General features: G+C 40.0%; 1 protein-coding gene across 1 annotated transcript; it reads right to left on the bottom strand.

Annotated features, from left to right (window-relative positions):
* Positions 1-842: 842 nt before the first annotated feature.
* On the bottom strand, positions 843-20,856 carry LOC146683743 (death-associated protein kinase 2). Its single transcript, XM_085445748.1, has 12 exons — positions 20,496-20,856; positions 14,080-14,253; positions 12,413-12,634; positions 12,058-12,196; positions 11,835-11,964; positions 6,513-6,561; positions 6,275-6,301; positions 5,858-6,010; positions 4,572-4,617; positions 4,397-4,486; positions 3,417-3,503; positions 843-2,352 (listed from the first exon to the last, which is right to left on the bottom strand). Exons 2-12 carry the CDS (start codon positions 14,139-14,141, stop codon positions 2,272-2,274), a joined length of 1,086 nt encoding a protein of 361 aa, XP_085301874.1. The 5' UTR covers positions 14,142-14,253; positions 20,496-20,856; the 3' UTR covers positions 843-2,271.
* Positions 20,857-22,216: the final 1,360 nt, after the last annotated feature.

Genomic DNA, 22,216 nt, shown 5'->3' with positions numbered 1-22,216 from the left:
GGAGAATATCAACTGGTCAGATGAAACCAAAATGGAACTCCTTGGATGGCATAATACCCACCACGTCACTGCAAATCACCCCAAAAAACACACTCTACCAATGGAGGTGGGAACTTCATGGTTTGGAAGTGAAGGAAGAAAAATCAGCAAAATTCTGCAGCCAGAATGATGAAGATGAAATAAGGGTGGATGATCCCAAACACAGCCAAGGAAACTCTCCATTGGTTTCAGAATAAGAAAATAAAGCTCCTGGAATGACCCAGCCAATCAACTGACCTCAATCCAAATGAACATCTATGGAAAGAACTAAAACTCATAGTTCATAGAAGAAGAAGTGTGATTTTAGCCCATTCTTCCACAAAGAACGGGCTAAAATCACACCTGAGCATCTGACTAGTTTCTCCACACAGTAGGTGTTTTGACGCGGTCAACAAAGACTTTTGTACCAAATATTAAATACACTTCAGCAAGCGTGTTCAAAACGTTTCTTCCCCCCCTTTGGTGACATGTTCTGTACTTATTTTACCCGTATATTCTGGTACAGTCCTCCCCCACGTCACCTCCTGATTTCACTTCCACAGTTCTGAGTAAAATGTGTTTCTGTCTCACTCAGCCATCTTATCACTTTATGATAAAATAAGACCTGGTGCCCATTTTAAGAGAAAGAAGATTTAAAAAGAAATAAACAATTTTGGGGAAGATTGTTTTTCTTACTTATCTAAACAAAACTAATTCTTCTGGGTCTCTGGTTATGCATCAGTAAATTCAGTATGAATTCAATTTTAATTCCTTTCAGTTATTTAGAAAATAATTAAGGCTTGTTAAAATAATACATCTCAGCATTATTAGTTAATGTTTTTAGTAATTTAATGTGACTCTTCACAAATAATGCTTGAAGCAGCTTATACAGTTTGAACCAGCACCGAGCCCTGTCACATTTACACCCAGAAAAGAAAAAGGATTAAAATGCTGTCTGTAAACACAACATCGCAGAAGAAGACAACTTCCTGATTCTTAGTTAAAAGAAGTGCGACATGGTCACATAGCCAAATATAGCTCATTACTGTCATGAAACGGTATTAATGGTAACGTCAGCAGCTAAAAGAAAGTTCCTAAATAGGCAGACACAGCTGAGAAAAAGACAAAGTGAGAAATTTGGCAGTATTTAAAAATACTAATTGTTCAAGTCTCGGACGAAGCCAGCAGACATGTCATTAAACAGACATTTAATGACATTAAAAATACAAATTGTTGTATGTAATGACATGCACGTGTATGATTAAGCCATTTCAAAATGATACATCACAAGAGAAGTAATGCAGTGCTTATAAGTTATTAAGAACAGAGTATGATTGTATATTTTCATCTGCAGTACAAAATCTTAAACACTTACAACCTAACAATAATAGCAGTAGATTGAAGTCTGTTCATCTCGGGTAGTTGTAGTTGGTGAGATGTAAGAAATTACATTTTTAAAAACCTTCCAATGTTTTCAGCCTTACACAAACATGAAAATGACAGTAGTGGTTACTTTGAAAAACTGTAAAAACAACAGCTGTTTATGAGCGAGTGTAAAACTGTGATATAACGGCCGGAAAAATGGAGGCAGTTGCTAAAACAGGAAAAACTCTAACTTTCACATTTTTGTTAATTATGTGAAGCAGTCTTTTAGAAAAGACACGGGGATGCTTTCCTAACACTAGCGAAGCAGTTTCAACATAAACAAACAGGTAATGAAAACATTGGTATTTGTGTTTGCCAGCGCTGCCATGAGCTGTCCAAAATCAGGTATAAGTCATGTTGTAGTCTATAGTTGCTGGACATCACTTGGTAACATTAAAAACAGGCCGAGCATTTCCATTTGGCTGATGACATGAAGCATTACCGTCATTGAATAAGGCGTGGAAGACACGGGTATAACATGAGTTTGAGGTTGCTCCGCACAGAAAAAAGCTTTTCTGGCCACATTTTGTTATCAGAGACATTTCAAGAACCGTAACCATCCACATACATTACAGCTGATAAAGCATCATTGAAGACATTATTACACAGCCCACCCAAAGTTTCCAACTGATTTTTTTTTAAATGTCTTTCGTAAAGAAACACACTTCAAATGAGGACACGCTTCTGTTCCAGGCACTTCTGAAATGTCGAGTGTGTAACAACATTAGCTCACCCATTACACTCGAACAAGGTAACAGAAATCATTTGGTTTCAGGGAGCCTCATCTTCATCTTCAGCTTGGACTGCTCTGCATTCCTCTGCTCAACTCTATGAACTGCTGCTGAGTCTTCGCCGTAGCAGCGAGGCCGGCTTGCTCTCAGTGTCCTCTACGTCGCTTTCACATTGCCGCTGCAGAAAAGCATCATTACAGCTGTCAGCACTTTTCACTTACAAATCTACGTGACTGTGCCTCATGAAGCTTGTATTGCAGATTTGAATTATATCATTTGAACATGTACCTAACTTCAACTCTGACGTTACACTTCTAAAACAGTCTTTGTTATTTCTTTGACTCCATCCACGTATTAACATTTTCTACTCCCACCTTTTGTAACTCAGAAATGTATTCATGCACATTATCAATAGCACTTAACAATAACAGCCACATACACCTATTCATAAAGTACTTACCGTATTTTTCGGACTATAAGGCACACTTAAAATCCTTTAATTTTCTCAGAAATCGACACTCTGGTTGTGCTTACTGACCTTGAAACATCTTTACGTGGTACACGACGCTCACAAATCTGTCAAAATGTTTTAGTACGACTTTGCTAAGCTATACAGCTGCACCGCTTGTTGGAGCATTACGGCTACCGTAGTCAGGAGCCTCGCGGAGTCATACGTACTCTGCTTCAATGTAACATTATGGTGTGTGTATAAGGACCCCATAATGAGACGTGCTTACGGGCCAAAATCACCCAACTGTTAAACTCAGACCCTGAAGATGAAGAATTTGAGGAAGAGGAATGAACTGAAAAAGTGTATTGTTCTGTATTTTATTGTTACAACTGAACAATGTTGAGAGTTATTGTGAATGAGTTGAATAAAGTTTGACTTATCTGACAGTTTTGTTTCGCTTTATTAGCCTTATGTATGAAAATACACCCGTTCATTGATATTGCGCCTTGTAGTCCGAAAAATACAGTAATTCAACAGTACCATACACACACTGATGACATCTGAGCAGTTTTAAAGTTCATTACTTCACCCAAGGACACTTTGACATATGGACTACAGGGCTGACTGAGGGTTTGGGGGGGGCTATCCCAGCTACCAGTGTGAGAGGCAGGGTAACAGCTGGACGGGTCACCAGCCTGACACAGGACTAACACAGAGACAGACAACCACTCGCACTCACATTTAGATTCTCCATTTAATTTAACTCCACTTTTCAGTTAAATATGTCTCACCTGTAGTGGATCTGGACTCAGGGTGTCTTTACGCGGCAGTCTCAAATTTACGAGCCGATTACATGCCGACACCATATTGTAAGACATCTAGAAGGTGACAGGGAAGAATGTTTTACATCCATCACAAATAACATCAGCTCAGTATCTTCTAAGGTAACGTTCATTTTTAACCCATTATGTGAACTTTAACCTCCTAAGACCCAAACTCTTTCATGGCATTTTTAATTTCTCTTTGCTATTTGGGCTGATTGGGACCTGATGAATATAAAAACAAAGAATTACCTGATTCATTCGTTTTAAATTTCGATACAAAAGTAGCAGAATAATGTCCTCGTAAGTGGTATTTTTTTTAATACTTTTTCGTAACATGTAACCATGATGGAGTATTTTACGGTACAACATATGTCCTCTTTATTACATAAGGATTTAACCATTGCTAAGGAGGGTGCCAGACAGGGCTAATGCACACAAATATATAGTGAGGGTACGCTAGGAGTAGCAGAGGTCCTGGACAATAAGATTTTGTTTTAGATTTTAGAACATCCTGATAACAATGAATGGCCTCTGGAAGACAATTCCTTATGGTTGCTTGTGTCTCTAACTTCACGTGTCTCAAAACAGTATCACCAGGAACCAGAGAATTCTTCTCGGTGGGTGTGTCCCAGACTGGGCAAAAACTGTTAGAGACGTGAACAGGTTGGTAGTGTACCCTGGCCTTCTGTTTAGGACTACGCTTTCTCCTCACGGTAACCCACCCAGTCTGTTTTCCTGGCTGCTTGTTACAATCTGCTCGGCGAGAGCTAAAGGTGGCTATCCTATAATAAATATAATATATAATATAATAAAATTTGAATCCTAACTTTGCCCACACCAGCTACAGAACTTTAAAAGTGTATACATGGATTAATTTGGTTTTACTGCTGGTCTAACGCACAAAAATATGCTTTAAAATGTCTCTTAACATAAATATCCAGACTCACCTTCCACTTCCTTCGGGCATTGAACTTCTTAAAGTTCTTCATATTAATTGAGGATCGATTTCTTTTGGCAACCTGTTTAGGTGTGATGGGCTGAAACAATGACAACATGTATGGCTGACAACACGGTAACACAACAACAAAAGTAGTGCAGAAGAAATGACAGACTGGTGCTAACCTTAATCCATGGATGAAGCAGACACTCCTCAGCTGTCATTCTGTCTCTGCAATATGCATTGACGTGTAAGGAATGATGAGAGATCATTATTTATTTTTATAGTCCTTTTCCTTTAGTACCTACTCAGATTGATCCGTTTTAAATTACTAACAACCTCACCTAATGGCATGAGGTACAACACGGCCGAACATCCCATGACGTTATTTGTATGCAACATGAACGGAGGACATGGAGGCAACGGTACCTACTGCTCGATGTATGGCTTTTTATCAGGCCATTTCTCTCGTTGCCGGGTTTCAAAAACGGCGGTTTTGATTTATGTAAACGAGATGCTCGCATGACTCATAGAGTGACCATACTGACTAGCCAATGCAGTCTGTTGACGTCACATTTTCGGATTGCCTTGGATCACTTAGGTAGGTACTAATAATGTACCCGGCACCAGGTACCCCCAAAAAAAAATCTAAGTCACGCCAATCTAATCCGAGTAGGTACTAATGGAAAAGGACTATTAGTTAATATATTGTAATAATCCTTAAGCATTTTTGCTACAACCTAAACTACTAAAGTAGCAGGAAAACAAAGTTTGGCAGAACATTCCATGATTTTTGGATGCTGTCAAACAAACTAAAGAATATTAAGATAACAATGATTTAAGTGTATTTCACATGACCTTTGGTAGATGAATGCATTTGTCTTGTCATAAAAATGTAAAATTACTTTTACTCCTCTTTAAAACCATCTGTCTTCTGCATCCAAACTGTAAACATTGGCATCCTCGAAAGAGTGATCTTTATCTTTTAGGTGGAGAGATAGGCCTTGCACTGTCGAGGTGGCTCTTCTATGTTGTGCCATGTGTTTATGGATGGGCTGTTTGGTTTCACCAATGTAGAGGTCTGAGCACTCCTTACTGCACTGCACAGCATGCACTACGTTGTTTAGTTTGTGTTTTGGAGTTTTGTCCTTAGGATGAACCAGTTTTTGTCTGACAGTGTGGCTGGGTCTTAAGTACACCGGGATGTTTGCTTAAAGAAAATTTTCCCCAATCTTTCTGACAAACGTTGTTCTGTTTGTCATTCTGTGTCTCATTAGTTGGTGTACAGTGCACACCAACGAGCTGGACAGCCACATTTAGACTCTGGATACCTGGTGCTTAGTGTGAAGGGACTAGTTGACATGAAGTCCTAATCTTGATGTTCACTATTACATCCCTAATCACTGAACAGAGGAATACATTAAATTTCAGACTAATGTGCCCAAGTAAAATATTGTATTTTATGACATACTCTGGATTCTTCATCAACAGTTTCTGGATGAAATCTTTCGCCATGGGGCTTGTCAGGCTGAAGTAGTGCTCATTAAACTCGTATTTCATGCCAATGACGTTTCCCAGAGTCTCTTCATCAGTGTCGCCTTGGAATGGTGACAAACCACTCAATCTGAGAAAAGACAATACACTTTAGTAGTGAAACTACAACATGTCAACATCTGACATCTTCATCTGAGCATTAAAACACATTAATAGTTTTCTTTTCCTTCTTTCTTTCTTTCTTTCTTTTTTTTTTCTTCAATTTCCCATCTAGTATAACTGAAAAAGTTTACCTTTACTTTTAAAGGCCCAAATACAATCAAAAGATGTTTGTATACAATCCATAAATTATGTACTTTAGAAGCCACCCAACATACAAACACTTACAACTTACAATATGTAGGTAATAACTCCAATGCTCCTGAAGAAACATGAAACAAGGCACAGGCAGACATGAAGCGTAAATTAAAAACAAAAAAAACTCTACTGTATGACAACATGTAAGAAAAACACAGTGATTCAGTTTTGTTTAAATCCTGTATAATTGTGTTTATTCTGCTGTGACCAACTCAAATATTGTGCAGAGAGTAATGCTCACGACAGGCCTGAACACGCTGGAGCTGAATGCTTACCACATATCTGCTGCTGTACTCAGAGGCTGGCAGCTGATGACCTCAGGGGCTGCAGAGGTGGAGAAAGATAGAGAAATTGTGTTGGGTTGGTTATTAACTTAGATGATTCGATTCTAAATAACTTTAGTAGAATATTTGCAGAAGTAAAGCTCCTTAAACTTGCAACAAACACTTTTGTTGGCAGCTTTTAAGCACGTAAAGTCAGATATAAACACAGGATCTCTTATCCTCCACTTTTAAGTTTGTGTGATAGCCTTATAAGGAATCTGTTGTTTATTTTCACATGACAATTTGCATGTCAACGATCTGACCTCACAGCCCATTGTTCATCAATGGTGTTAGGTTCAGTCATTTTGCAAATGTACTGTTTATACAGTTGGGCAAACCTCCAGTCAGCAGAGACTACAGAAGTCACTTGGATGACTGACGAAATGTTTCTTCCACTGAAAACGCTACGTCCAGATGAACTGAATCAACTTTTTTGGTTTACTTACCTGGATGATTGTGCATCATCAACACATTTTAATGCATTTTAACCATCCGAGACAAGATGTTTCTCATTTTAGAGATATTGCACAAATGAAGGAAAGCAGTCCTAACCTTTGTTTAATAAGCCCACTGAAGGACAGATCCTGGTCAAAAATGATTCCAACATTCCTTGCAGTATTACTGGAAGCCAATGTAATGCCATTCAGATTAAGCAACTGGTCACCTACCATATTTCTCAGATTTTTGGGGTCGAGTACAAGAAACTCAGTTTTATATGAATTTAGAATGGTATGTGTATGCCACATCCAGATTAACAGAATCAACTTTTTGGAATTTTCTTAGCTGGATGCTTGTGCATGCATCACAACAACAACAACAACAATAACAACAATAATAATAATAATACATCTACATTGCTAATAAATTGCAAAACGTACGTTTATCTCCCTCACTGAAAATCAGACTGGCTGTGATCACAAAATAATAGCCAATGTAAACATTTGAAAGTAATGGGGCGATCATGGCTCAAGAGTTGGGAGTTCGCCTTGTAATCGGAAGGTTGCCGGTTCGAGAGTCTCGGTCGTTGTGTCCTTGGGCAAGACACTTCACCGGTTGCCTAGTGGTGGTGGTCAGAGGGCCCGGTGGCGCCAGTGTCCGGCAGCCTCGCCTCTGTCAGTGCGCCCCAGGGTGGCTGTGGCTACAATGTAGCCAGTGTGTGAATGTGTGTGTGAATGGGTGGATGACTGGATGTGTAAAGTGCTTTGGGGTCCTTAGGGACTAGTAAAGCGCTATATAAATACAGGCCATTTACCATAATTAATGTCCATCACACAAAAAAAGTCAAAATTTCTCAGGTGATTTTAAAATATATATGAATCTAGCCTTCATCATCTTATCACAGGGATAGTTTCCCAACAACTTGATGTTAAGTGTTTCCATCTTTAGAAACTTACTGCAAAAACTCATAACAATGCTGCATGCCAGCAATGTAAAAGATGAGCAGGAAACTGAAAAGTTTGCTTTTGTAAGTCAACAACATTCTGATAAAATGAGTCATGAACAGACATCTCCACCACAAGCATCTCTAAAACAGTGTAGCTTATGATTTTTGTTTCTGTCATTTAATGAATGCAAAAAGTTTTATATCTAAAAAAAGAAAAACAGCAATATGGAACTACATCTAAGCACAAAACATAAATAACTTCAGTGTGGCACCCTCTACACTATGTAAACCAGTGATTCCTGTGATGATCTATGGTCTTTATAATGTGTAAACTGATTGGTTCTTATATAGCACTTTTCTACTCTGAGCACTCAAAGCGCTTTTTACAACTTGCTTCATTCACCCACTTTCATTTCAGTTTAATTCAGTGTCATTTATACAGTGCCAAACAACAGTTGCCTCAAGGCACTATTCATTTACCCATTCATCCAGGCACTTTTTTAATGCAACAAAAAGCATTTGCACGTGACCGTTCCAGATGTGCCAAGCCCATGTGAAAAGAAAAAAAGACCTCAATGGAGGGGTTCAGCTGGAAAGCGAATTGTAATGATTCAAATACAGGGGGCTGTGAGGAGATAATGTAGTTAGTCCTTTACCAGTCTCTCGAAGCGCATCGTTATGGGAATTAGTGTAACAGGACAGTGGTCATTAAAAAAAAAGTGACAGTGAATTTTGTGTCACTGGAATGATAGTGACAGACCAGCAAGGTGTTACAGATGTCCATAACGCATTTGCCCATGGGTCAGCACACTCACTCTCAGTTCTCGTCTTGGAATGCCTGGTGCGTTCACTCTCTTCGGGGTTTTACAGATATTAGCAACGCTGAGATTCAGTTCTTTTTGATCAGGGTGAAGACTGGCTTTTGGTGTAGTGGTGGTATTATATGTTGCAAATTTACAGAAAATGTTATTGTAATTTAGACAGTGTAGGTTGTTGTCACAAAGCGGAGGAGCAGCCCTATAATCTGTTATCTTTGAATCCTCTGCCATAAAGTGTTACCAGGGTCACAGAAGAAATGTAGAATCTTTCCAGTATGGCATGCTTTGCTGTTCTTATAGCACGCAGGGTGGTCTGCGGCTCAGCTGTGGAGAGGGTTGGTGCAGTGGGTACAGAGGGCAGTTCCAGGACAGGCTGGCCAACACAGCTGGGGATCATCATCAGATCACGCCTACACTATCTGAGCAGCACGCCAGGAACCTAACATAACACAAATGTGTGTTACAGTGGCGCCCAACTACCCAGGACAAGATATCGGACCCACGAACCATGCAGCCGGTGCGGTCGCAGAGCTGGCTGCCATGGAGCGGGAGCAGACAACAGTGCACCGACAGCAACTTGGAAGCCCCAGGACCAGGCCAAGTACCAGACAAATGTCCTGGGAAATCTGGTTGCTCAATGCGGTTCCTCTCCGTCACACAGCGAATGGTATACCTCCATAGTTCCGTGGTGGTAAAGAAAGGTGGGTCTATTGGGTTCTGTGTTGACTACCGCAAGATGATTGAGGTCACAGCATATCGCTTATTCCATGCCATGGGTCAATGAACTCCTGGACCGGTTTGGTACTGCTCATTTTTTCATGACACTGGATTTGACTAAGTGCTACTGGCATATTCCCTTGTCTCCAGAGTTTCCACTCTGTACGGATTTTACCAATTCCACACACTTTTATTTGGCTTTTTCAAAAAGGGGGTTGATTACATAAGCCAAAAACTCTCAGAATGGGAAATGCCCGGCCTGAGTTCGGAGGTGGGTATATGGTGGGGTGTGGCTCAGCTCCAAGGAAGGGGTGGTGCAGTGAATTCAGAGGGTCCTGGCTCTTTTCCCTCCTTTTCCTCCAGCATTGTTTCCACTAAGGCAGCCAAAGTAAAGCGCCTACATTTATTATAAAGTCCATTGGTGTGGTCCCAGACTGAATGTTGTTGGATTACATTATACATGCTTCCCTTAGGCAGCATCATTAGAAGACATAGCATACATTTTCACTGCTATGCAGATGACACCCAGCTCTATCTGTCCATGAAGCCAGATAACACACACCAATTAGTTAAACTGCAGGAATGTCTTAAAGACATAAAGACCTGGATGGCCGCTAACTTTCTGCTTCTTAATTCAGATAAAACTGAGGTTATTGTACTCGGCCCTGAAAAGCTTAAAAATATGGTCTCTAAGCAGATTCTTACTCTGGATGGCATTACCTTGGCCTCCAGTAACACTGTGAGGAACCTTGGAGTCATTTTTGACCAGGACATGTCCTTCAATGCACATATTAAACAAATATGTAAGACTGCGTTCTTCCATTTGCGCAACATCTCTAAAGTTAGAAATATCCTGTCTCAGAGTGACGCTGAAAAACTAGTTCATGCATTTATTACTTCCAGGCTGGACGACTGTAATTCATTATTATCAGGAAGTCCTAAAAACTCCCTGAAAAGCCTTCAGCTAATCCAAAATGCTGCAGCAAGAGTCCTGACAGGGACTAGAAAGAGAGAGCATATTTCTCCTGTTTTGGCTTCCCTTCATTGGCTTCCTGTTAAATCCAGAATTCAAAATCCTGCTCCTCACATACAAGGTCTTAAATAATCAGGCCCCACCTTATCTTAATGACCTTGTAGTACCATATCACCCTATTAGAGCACTTCGCTCTCGCTCTGCAGGCCTACTTGTTGTTCCTAGAGTATTTAAAAGTAGAATGGGAGGCAGAGCCTTCAGTTTTCAGGCCCCTCTTCTGTGGAACCAGCTTCCAGTTTGGATTCAGGAGACAGACACTATCTCTACTTTCAAGATTAGGCTTCAAACTTTCCTTTTTGCTAAAGCATATAGTTAGGGCTGGACCAGGTGACCCTGAATCCTCCCTTAGTTATGCTGCAATAGACGTAGGCTGCCGGGGGATTCCCATGATGCATTGAGTTTTTCCTTTCCAGTCACCTTTCTCGCTCACTATGTATTAACAGACCTCTCTGCATTGAATCATATCTGTTATTAACCTCTGTCTCTCTTCCACAGCATGTCTTTTATCCTGTCTTCCTTCTCTCACCCCAACCAATCACAGCAGATGGCCCCGCCCCTCCCTGAGCCTGGTTCTGCCGGAGGTTTCTTCCTGTTAAAAGGGAGTTTTTCCTTCCCACTGTCGCCAAAGTGCTTGTTCATAGGGGGTCATATGATTGTTGGGTTTTTCTCTGTATCTATGAAGCGCCTTGAGGCGACTTTTGTTGTGATTTGGCGCTATATAAATAAAATTGAATTGAATATGGAGTCTTGGTCCATTTTAAACATAATTCTTCAATGCTTGACCACAGCCTATATTTAAGATATGGATGTCGCTACATCAGCATATTGGGATGCTGGGTGATCAGACTGCTGAACTGGTTTGGAAGTCGCACCAAAGCTCATCAGAACAAACAACGATTTATTTCAGTGGATAAAGACAGGGTAATCATGAACAACAAGACCAACTAAACCTTGTGACTGTCACTGATTGGAAGCATCCAGTGTGCCTTACACAAAAACACACATGGAAAGTTCTTAGTAGGTTAAGATAACATTACTTGAACTAAAACTGTTTATTTTGGTCATCTTTACAGCAGTTTCATGAAAGGCACAAACCTTAAAACGTGGGAAAAAGCAAAAAGCCCAACAAAAGTTGAAACAATTGTGAGGCTATACCAGACCAGTGACAGCAAACATGAGTCACACTAAAGAAAGATTTGGATGATCTTTGGTCAGAGAATAAAAACATGTTTTATGCATTGTAAAATAAAACTAAACTGATAATTAACATTTCACCAAAACATAATGCCAAATACCATTTTTTAATACAGCTTAATACTCACCAATGTACTGTGGAGTACCACTTGTGCTCTTGTACTCCTCTCCCGGGTGAAACAAGTGAGCCAGGCCAAAGTCTATGAGTTTGATGTTGGGAGGTTTTGACACTTTGTCTGACAGCATGATATTTTCTGGCTGAATGTGGCGAAAATTGTTATGTTGGAAACCATGACTTTGAAAATGTTCTGTTCCACAATATAAAAGATAGATGTAACTAAGTATACTTACCTTGAGGTCAAAGTGGGCAATGTTTTTGCAGTGTATGAATTTCAGACCCTCCAGTATCTGCTTCATGAATTCAATGGCCTCAGTTTCCAACAGGTTCTCTTTCTCAGCAATAAAGTCAAACAGCTCCCCTCCACTGACACTAAGCAGGAAGTGTTTTAATGAGACACTTGCTAAACATTTCATTTTTTCCCTGTACAGAACAGGATAGGGTAGCAAATATATATTTTCTCATACTATGGTTTGTTTCCCATATGTTATGGTGGAGGGGGAGGATTTGCATTAACAGAAAACAGGTTTAAATTTGTAGGTAGAACAGTGAAGTGTTTACGCTTTATGGAGATATTTGTCAACTCACAGCTCCAGAATGAGCACCACTTCAGCGCGACTTTCAAAAACATCTTTGAGAGCCACAATGTTTGGATGTTGGACAGCCTGGAGGATCTCCACCTCTCGCTCCACGCTGCTCCTGTCCAGGCCAAGACGGCTGCATGCAACCTTCCGAATCTTCAGGAATTTGCCTGCCCAAAAGTTCCCAGAGGTCCGCTCCCGAACCTGGCGAACCTGGCCAAAATGCCCACTGTACAGGGGAAGGACAGAATTCACAAAAAACACCAAGCCTGGCATGCATCAAAAATCCCGTGTCCTGAAAAATATGACTTTTTTTTTTTTTGCTAAAGTAAAAACAAATAGTCTTCCCAGACATTTGGGTCAGGCCTAATCACCATATCCTCACAGCCTTCTGCTGCTGAACAGGTGGTCCTTACACAAGAGTATTAGCTTCGGAAAAACTCTGAGTAACTGCTCTGCCGCTCAGGTGGCCAGGGGCAATTTCTTCCCTGCATAACGTGATCCAGTGGTTTCTGTTATGATGCTGAGCCACGATATATTTAGCCGACACACAGAGTATTTGCACATGTTTTGCATATTCATGCTTTGAGCAGGAGAGGTTGGTATGCCCTCCTCCTCATCACAGTGTTGGGCTTAGAGTCAAGCCCCGGAGTTTCTGCAAGTTTCTGTCCACCTTCACTATCTATGGTGCTAACAACAAGGACAACGAGTTAGCTGGTTTACTAACTTCAGCAGAAAAGGACAACAGTGTTAGCTAGTGTGGTAAACCGTACTAACTAAACCGCCTTAGTGGAGAGCACGACGCCCAATCTATGGTGCAGACTTGGTTTCAGCAGAGACGAGCAAAAGGTATCAAGCACCCAGCGACAGGAAGTTTGCTAAACACTCCTGTCTATGGACAGGTAAGATAGCTAGCTAGCCTAATATAGGTTGAGATATGCGCCAAAGCTTGAAGAGGTGTTTCAATAATGGCTATGTAATAGCACAAGCTACTGAAGGGTGGGAGTTTCTGCCTGACGTAGTTGTTGCAATCACCAGCCAATCAGGAGTGGTGGAATGAGATAAATGATTCTGAGTTGAATTGCATCCCATAGTGCGATATTGCCGTGATTGCTACTATGGGAACAGGGAATTTTACTTTCACACGCATCACCTCGTTAATATGGTTTCAGACCAACCATACGTGGTACAAGGCTGCAGGTTATTGTAGGCAGGCATTAAAAAAAGCAGAGGACACAGCTCTTGTTACAGTATACTGGGCATGACTGGGAGACTGATGTCTCTGAGAGCTTTTATTCCTATTGTGATTAATAATTTATAGTGGAATTGCAGTATAATTGCTCAAAATGGGAAGTTTGTTAAGCCCACAAGCACAGAGGTTTCTGTGGTCATTTTGCAATAGTCTGGTATGGGTTGCATTAAATGCATGTAAATCGTTCACTTTGTATGACTGTGAGTTAACATAGGATTATCGTTTCTTCTTTGTTTTACCTTATTACTCAGAGAGCTTTTTGGGGTATCAGCACCATCAAATTAAGGCTGAAATCCTGCTTATTTCAAATCCAATATGCTGGTATTCAAAAGAAACAAATCTGTACATGTCCTCACCATACATCACTGTACTGCGGAGCACCTATTGGAACACACTAGAGCATAAAACAGTTGCATCCATACCTTCCCAGAACTTCCCCAATCTCATAGAAGTCTTCCACATTCTCAGGTTTGAAGACAGCCATGTTCCTTTGGTTCACACTGGTCACCTTGGTTATAGGTTTGCCTACTGCCAACTATTTAATATGGAGCTTCAAGGGGTTCATGATCCTCCAAACTCTAACATCAAAGCTGGACCTGAGTTTGAGTAAGAGAAAATATTACAGAAAATTATGTTCTCCAAAAGACCACACAATGTCTTGTACTGTGACAACTACACAAACACAGTGCATACATCTGATACATACAGCCGACATTTTGCTAGCAAGAAAAAAAAAAAAATCAGACGTAATAATTTCTCCAGGGTTCTTCAATATGTGTTTATGCTGAACTTTTCCCAGTCATCTAGTTCAAGATGAATACTTTATCTACTCATAAATAAAACTGTAACGCAGCGGTGTTCCAACAGACAAGCAGACTAAGCAGCGACTGCCCGGTCAAATCAAGAAATCAGAAACAATTAATGTGAAAGATCTTTTTTAATCTGAAACAGCGTTCTGCCATCAAACTTCCACCCATCCTTTACATTACTGCCATCTTCTGACTGCAGTTGGCTTTTGTTACTGGAAGCTTTACTTGTCTTGGATCCTACTGAAAACTGTGTGCTTCTATTTCATGAGCATATCTGTGTCCCGTTAACTATGCCTGAAGCTTGACAAGCTGAGAGACCAGATAAACATCTGGTGTTTGATGGGGGACCAATGGGAGATTAGCATGCAAGGTATGCTGCCACTGGCTCTGCATTCAAAGTTCTGAGATTCCCAGTTTGTGTGGAAACAGAATCAGCATTAGCCAGTAGATGAGCTTCTGGAATTTATCATCGTAACAGATCATTACGAGCAAGCATTTCCTCTTACAAACCAACCCGACAAACGTGTATACAAGCTGGAGTGCAGTGTGAAAAGTTTTAATAACTTCCTTAGGCAAGTGGAACAGGCACAGGCTCAACCAGCACATTAAGATTAGTATATCTGAGAAATCACTAGTAAGTTTAACTAGCTGTTTGGTCCAGACGCCTTCATTTTTCACACATATTTACTAGGGATGGACCGATTCGATATTATGTATCGGTATCGGTCCGATACTGACCTAAATGACTGGATCAGAGAAATAAAAAATGTAATCCAATCCATTAAATATCAAAAAAGCACCTCACAAAACTTGCGACATGGCGTAACTCAGCTCATAACCTTAGCTTGTCGGAGCAGTATGCATCTCGTCATAGAGCGACTGTGGCGTGCGAGACCTGTCGGTGGTCTAGTTGAGCATTTGTAGCCTCGCTACCAAACCAGCATTTCATCTCCGACAAAGTTATCCAAGAAAGAAGTAAAGCAAGTGTGTAAGTTCATCTCTGAATGTTTGTAAAGCATTCCCGCGTTAAGCTTAACAACCAATATATGGAGCGACTGCCTCTCCCTCCCTCTCCTGTTGCTACTTCAATTGTGAAACTGATTAATGATCAGCTGATCGGCTTTTCTGTGCCAGTCTCTCTTGCTTGTTTTTGGTCCACACAGTTACACGGCTGGTAACTTTGCAGGGGCGGGTCTAGCAAAGTTTAGCCAGGGGGGCCGATAGGGCATGAACAGGGAAAAGGGGGCACAAAGACATACTTTTCTTTCTTATTCTCAGTTAAAATGTCGAGCTTTTAATAAATAATTATCTGACTCTTACACCCAAAGTTTTAATCTGATGTAAAATGTGTAGAAATCCATTACTGTATATAGTAACTGTTAAGTCTAACATACCCTAGTAAGCTATAGTACTTCTTCCATCTGTGCAGTCTGCAGTTCTGTTGAAGAAAGATGTTGAATCTATTTAATATTTCTTGAAAAATAATTGACTTCTGTCCTTTTTTTTTTTTTAAACACATGCATTAAATTAAGGTTGATTACGTCAATTAAGCATCATGAGGTGGGGGGTGGTTTCCTATTATTTTTGCTGGGAGTTTGCAACCCTATTAGTTAGGTTGTTTAATATTTCTGCTAAATACTCTTTAAAATACCAGAATAGGGAGGACGGAGCAGGTTTAAGTTTATTAGCTCAGTATTGCTGAACTATGAAATATTTTGGGTGCAGTGTATTTCTTGCATACAGGTTTAACAGAATAGCTTTGGTGTTTTGTTTTTTAAAACTTGAGTATGAACAAGATATTAAAAAAAACAGTTTTATTGATTAAAAACACTATATTGGATTCATATCGGTATCGGCAGATATCCAAATTTATGATATCGGTATCAGACATAAAAAAGTGGTATCATGCCATCTCTAATATTTACATATTTAAACCAGTGGAGACAGTTAACCATGTCGTGCACTGCTCAAGCCTTTTAATTCAGCTATGCTTGTTTGTTATTGATACAGTTTCATATATTAACAAGCTGCGTTTCTAAGCTCATTAACAATTTTTTTCAGGGATAATGGATTGTCACAAGAAAACTACAACAAAACTACACAAAGATACAAACATTAATATTTTACTTCTCCATTGTGTTACTGACATTTTCAGAAAATATATGCATATTTTCTCAGTTACCACCTCATGTGTCTCCCTCTTTTCTTGACAGTTTTGAGCCAATCTGTATATGTGGAATGTGTTGTGATAACATTGACAAGTATACTAGATGCCATGGATTCGTAGGATTACAATTCTTTGTATTGTTGTAGAAGAATGAGCTCAGTGACATTCGCCTCACACCCTCGGTAGTTTTAATGTTACAGCTGTATATTTTTAGTATTTTACGTGTTCATTCAGTACACTGCCATCATACAAAATGTTTACAATATTTCAGAAAATAAAATGTATTAACATAAAATGGAAGCACAGCAAGAAACAATTTAGCAGTTTCCCATAATAACTTTACGTACGTAGAAGCTTAAACTGATTAAAGACTGGAGAAAATGAAAGCCTCTTAGTGGCATCACCAGCTTTCACAGAAGCACGAGTCACACGTGAGGCACTTCCTCATTTCAGGTTCGATTTCTGGGCTTGAGGATTTTTATCTTATTAGGTGCTGTATAATAACGACTTCTCTCGTCTGCTTGTGGCACTTCCATTGATTCTCTTCTCACAACTCTCTGTACTAGAAACCATGACATCAGATGCATGTCGCAAACTTCTCTCTACACACTTTGATGTACTTCCCCATATGATACAGAATGAAAGAAACATACAGGGAAGGGTGAATAAAATGTGGATGTCAGTTTGTGCATCATGTCTCCTGGCTAAAAGAAACAATCACAATCTTTCAAACGTTGTCCGACCCTGGTCATTTCACCAAGCATGACGAGAACGGTAATAGCTACAGGAATGTCACTGCAGGCACAAGATTCAAAACTCACTGCAGAAAATACATTTATGGTCCCAACAGGCTCAATCCGCAGGGTCTGAATTATGGTCGTTTTTGTGATATTCTCTATGTTATTTAAAAAAAAAATGAAAAAATTAAACTAAAATTAAAGAAAGTTGCTGTAACTTGTTTTGTTTTTCTACAGTCTTAGAAATTCTGTGACAGCAATTTTGTTATTTTATTTAAGTGGATGCAGAAAAGCACATGCAGATCTGGAAAATGTAGTGACGATTTTGCAAAAAGGAACAGACATGCATACATTTCAGTTCATTAAGCTGGTTAACTGATCTGTAAATAATTCCAAACAATCTACGGCAGATGCAACATAGCAAAGCAGTAAAGCGGTTTCACGCTGTACAGCTTTGGTATTAAATAGATTGGGTACTCAGTACTATCAAAATCGTCGACGACTGATTTAATAGTCGACGCTTCGTTTGAAGCTGGAATAAGTAGCAGGATTTAAGAGTGAAATAACGGACTGAAACAGAAGATGGCAGCATTGCATGTACAAGGATGTCAGCTGCCGTTAAACCCCGAAGAAGAAGAAGAAGAAGAAGCAGCAGCAGCTGTGTCCCAGAATTCATAGCGCGGCCCAGCGCAGTTTCCAACAATGGCGGCAGCTAGTTAGTTTTAATATTACTCTTATTATTCTTTCTGGGTCACAAAATAAATGTTTAACATATTTTCAGGCGAGAATGTAGCTGTGTAAACCTCAAATATCTGCTCAGTTTATCAGGACACCACATATTTTCAAAAGCGCTCCGACGTTTTCGGAGACGTCTGTTACCCACTAGCTCGATAGCGAGCCGGGGGCTAGGCTCACTAGCGCAGTGAGAACACCGGACTCCCCGCAAATCGTTTTCAAACCCACCGCCGTCTTTCGCTACTCGGGTTAAATATATATGAGTCACTTAGATAACTTAAAATGTTATTGTTTGGCTTTTTTTTAGTATTTTATTTCCTGAGTAAATCAGTTTGTCTGAGATTAAAGTTATAGTTTTTACACAGCTGAATAAACGTCAAGCAGACAGCTGATTGTCAGAAGTGTGAGATGCTCGAGAATTTACTCCGGTGTCCTGTTATATTTTAGATAGCAAGGAGTTTATTAAACTCCACCGAAACAATCTGCAAATTTCATTAAAATTTAATAAACTATCATCTTGTCTTTATTTTTAGTTAGCAGAGACCTGAAACACTTAAAGCTGTAAGCTAATGATAGTTATATAAGAGCAGATGCTGCTGGTGCAATAAGCTGTAGTTTTAGTCCAATGGATGATGATCTGATTAGTCGACTAATCGCAAAAATAATCGGTGACTAGTCGACTATCAAAATAATCGTTTGTGGCAGCCCTAGTACTCAGCCGATATCTAAGCAGACTGACTGCCATTTGTCAGTGATGCTTCTGTCGCACTGCGCCTTGCCTAAACTGACCAAGCAGAACTAGTCCAACCCGTTGCAATTCTGGACCATTTGCTTGAGTCATTCTCTCTCTGCACATGACTTAGCAGCAAGTTAAGCTCTAGGAGTTCCCACAATGACGGCGCATTTCAGCAAGCTGGTAAACACCAAAGTGGTTATTATTGTTTCATCATTTCATTTGTTTTCTTTTCCTTTTTTTCAGAGCACAATTCACTGATGATTACTTAGATGATATACATAAAGGAAAAGTTCCCCAGATAGAGACTTAGATATGGACCTCAGTCAGGAGATCCCGACAAAGGCAAAAGCAGACTGCAAACTGACACATACACACAAATCGCCTGTAGTTACGGCTAGCTAAAAGAGTGTGAAGTGGAGCAAAGGTTGGGACATTGAGTCAATGCAGAGAGTGGCTGAGAGAGACAGTGTGGACAACTGTCACACTGAGTCGGAGTAATAACAATATGATAAACCGCTATGTAGATGATCCTCTGCTCCCCCACAGTGACGCCATGCATCATCTGCAATAAACATCTGCAGTTTTCTAAATAATAATCCACAACTTCGCAGAAAGAAAATGTACAGTATTTTCTTGATCTACTGCCAGAAGTACACTGATGTGAGGTCATGTTCTGTAGTGCACTGCAGGCAAACACCACCACCAAATACAAGCAAACAAAGTACAGTTAGTACAGTGTTTATCTAAAACCCAAATACCTCTTAAGGTGAGCCAGCTACCACAGATTAAAGATGACTTTACACGAATGCATAGGTGCTATAAATCATGCTAGTATGAAAAACCTATCAACGCACATTAACTGTAAGACAGCTATCCCTAAAGAATCTCCTCAACATCTTTCTTTCCTGTCAACTGGTCATTTGTTCAAGTGATGTGACTTCTGACTCCTTTGCTCGAGGAATGTGATTTGTCCAAACGTTCCCAAGGGTACACTATGAGTTTTTCCACAATAACAAAGTCACCAAATGTGACAAACAGTCTAAGAGCCAAAAATTGTATACCCCCCCCCCCCCCTTTTTTTTTAAAAGTTTAAGTGTTTTTCCCCCCAGAGCAGATTTTTTTTTAAGAAAGGGAACACCCTTTGTGGTTTTGGGAACGCCACATATTTAGAATCCTATTTAGTTCATCCTAAATCCACCCTTCAAGCTAGAATCTGCAATAAATAATGAACATACATAAGATCAGGCTGGTTTTGGAGAACCCGCCCGATACCTGCCAAACAGTTTGAAACGCTGTGGGTACAGAGATCTGACGCCCTTTGAATGTACTAAAATGTATTTTGTATGAAGTTAACCGATAAAAACTATCCATTGGTTAATTTACAGAATAACTTCTTTGCAAGTAACAGTATAAAAAAAATGTGTAGACTGCACAGCCTAAGGCACTATACGACCTCAGCCTGTTGGGACATGTTTTATGTAGAAAAACAGACTAAAATCCATCCGTTCTAAAGGAGGGAAACAACACAAAACTTCCTTGTCCCACGAAATGGCACAGTTTAAAAATAACTACAGATGCTTTCAATATTTCAAAGAAGACAGATGCCACTAAAAAAGAAAAAAAAATCAGCTGAGAAATTTGTTGGCTCACTAACCATCGACACGTATTGCAAGCAGCCTTAACAACACAGCGCTTCCTTGCCCAGGTTCACCGTCCGGCTTCCAGGTAAGACGTTCCCAGGAAAAGCGGTGTATCTCGCGGATGTGTTCCTGCCCTGATCCTGGAAAGGCTGGAACATAAATGCCGTTTCGCCGTGTGCTTGGCCCTGAAGCTCGCAGGCAGTTGGGGAATGCGGAAAACACCACCACTATCCACACTTTGATGTCATGTCCGATTTACCGTAAATACGAGTTTAGCGACCTGGAGAGGCGTTCAGGGCACCTACTAAGAGTCAATAAAGTAAAAAGCTTTTTGTTAACTACATTTCACGTCCACCCGTCACATAACAGGTAATAAGAGAACAATTTCCGGTTTGAAAACACCTTCAAAATAAAGGCGGAAACTACAAATTAAGTTTTGAGGTGTTTCAGCTTTATAATACTATTCAGTGGGCCGAGTAATAACGAAATATCAATCCATTCATCCAGTTTCTTAATCATTTATTCAACTGATTTAGAGTTCTTTGGGGAACCTCTATAGAGCCTAGGACCTAACCTATGTAAGCGGCCAACGTCAAGATTCAAGATTCTTTATTTGTCACATGCATAGTTATAGGAGTACAACTGAAATGAAATCTGTCCTGAAACACTCCTCGACTGTGCATAAAGAGGACATCATATACAGTAAGTAGTGAATTATATACATTAAGTAAATTAAATAAAACAATCTGGAAATTTGAAATTAAAAGTCTGAAAATGTGTACGAGTGGAATGTGTCTTGTGCCATATTAGCACCGCAATGTACTGACAGAGCAGTGCAACATACAACATAGTGACCAGAGTAGTACAAACGGTAATGTACAAGATCAGTTGCGGTCCTAGCCTATTTAGCGCCCTGGGAGAACACCCCCTCTGCCTACTAATTAATGTTATGTTGTTGATTAGATTAGATTAGATTAGATTAGATAGAACTTTATTAATCCCTCGGGTGGGTTCCTCTGGGAAATTCGATTTCCAAAAAGCACAGCACCGACAGAAGTTACAGAGTTAAGTTGTATCTCTGTTGTGGTCAGTGCTATCCTCTATGCTGTTGCATGCTGGCGCAGCAGGTTGAGGGTCACAGATGCCAACAGACTAAATTAACTGATCCACAAGGCCAGTAATGTTGTGGGGGTGGAGCTAGACTCCGTTAGGGTGGTGTCTGAGAGGTAGATGTTGTCCAAGATAAAGACAATGTTGGATAATACCTCCCACCCACTCCATGACATGCTGGCTAGTCACAGGAGCATGTTCAGTTAGAGACTGAGATTAGCAAAAAGCATCACTGAATGACACAGGAAATCATTCCTGCCTGTGGCCATCTCCCTGTACAACTCCTCCATCTAACACACTGTAAACACTGCAATTACATCCTTTTTACACACGCTCTTTTCTACTCTGGAATATTCTCGTCAATTTCCTTGTAATCACCTCTGTTAATCCTTGATATTTATAATTGAGTGATCTGTATATATTAATGCTATTTCTTAAATGTGTAAAATCTGTAACATAATGTATTGTTTGGAGTTTAGTCTGTTACTGTTACAATTTTTTACCATTTCTTCTTGGAGCAACTGTAACCCACATAAATTCCTTGGGGATTAATAAAGTATTCTGATTCTGATTGTTTCAGGATGACCTGCCATTATCCAATCACACATCTGCTTACCTGCATCTT

This window comes from Copadichromis virginalis, linkage group LG22 (genome assembly GCF_057382275.1).
Source record: "Copadichromis virginalis isolate Kocher_CV1m ecotype Utaka linkage group LG22, C_Virginalis_male_GT1.1, whole genome shotgun sequence".
Lineage (NCBI taxonomy): Eukaryota > Metazoa > Chordata > Actinopteri > Cichliformes > Cichlidae > Copadichromis > Copadichromis virginalis.
Note: the sequence above shows the minus strand (reverse complement) of the source record. Positions and strands in the feature narration are given on the sequence as shown.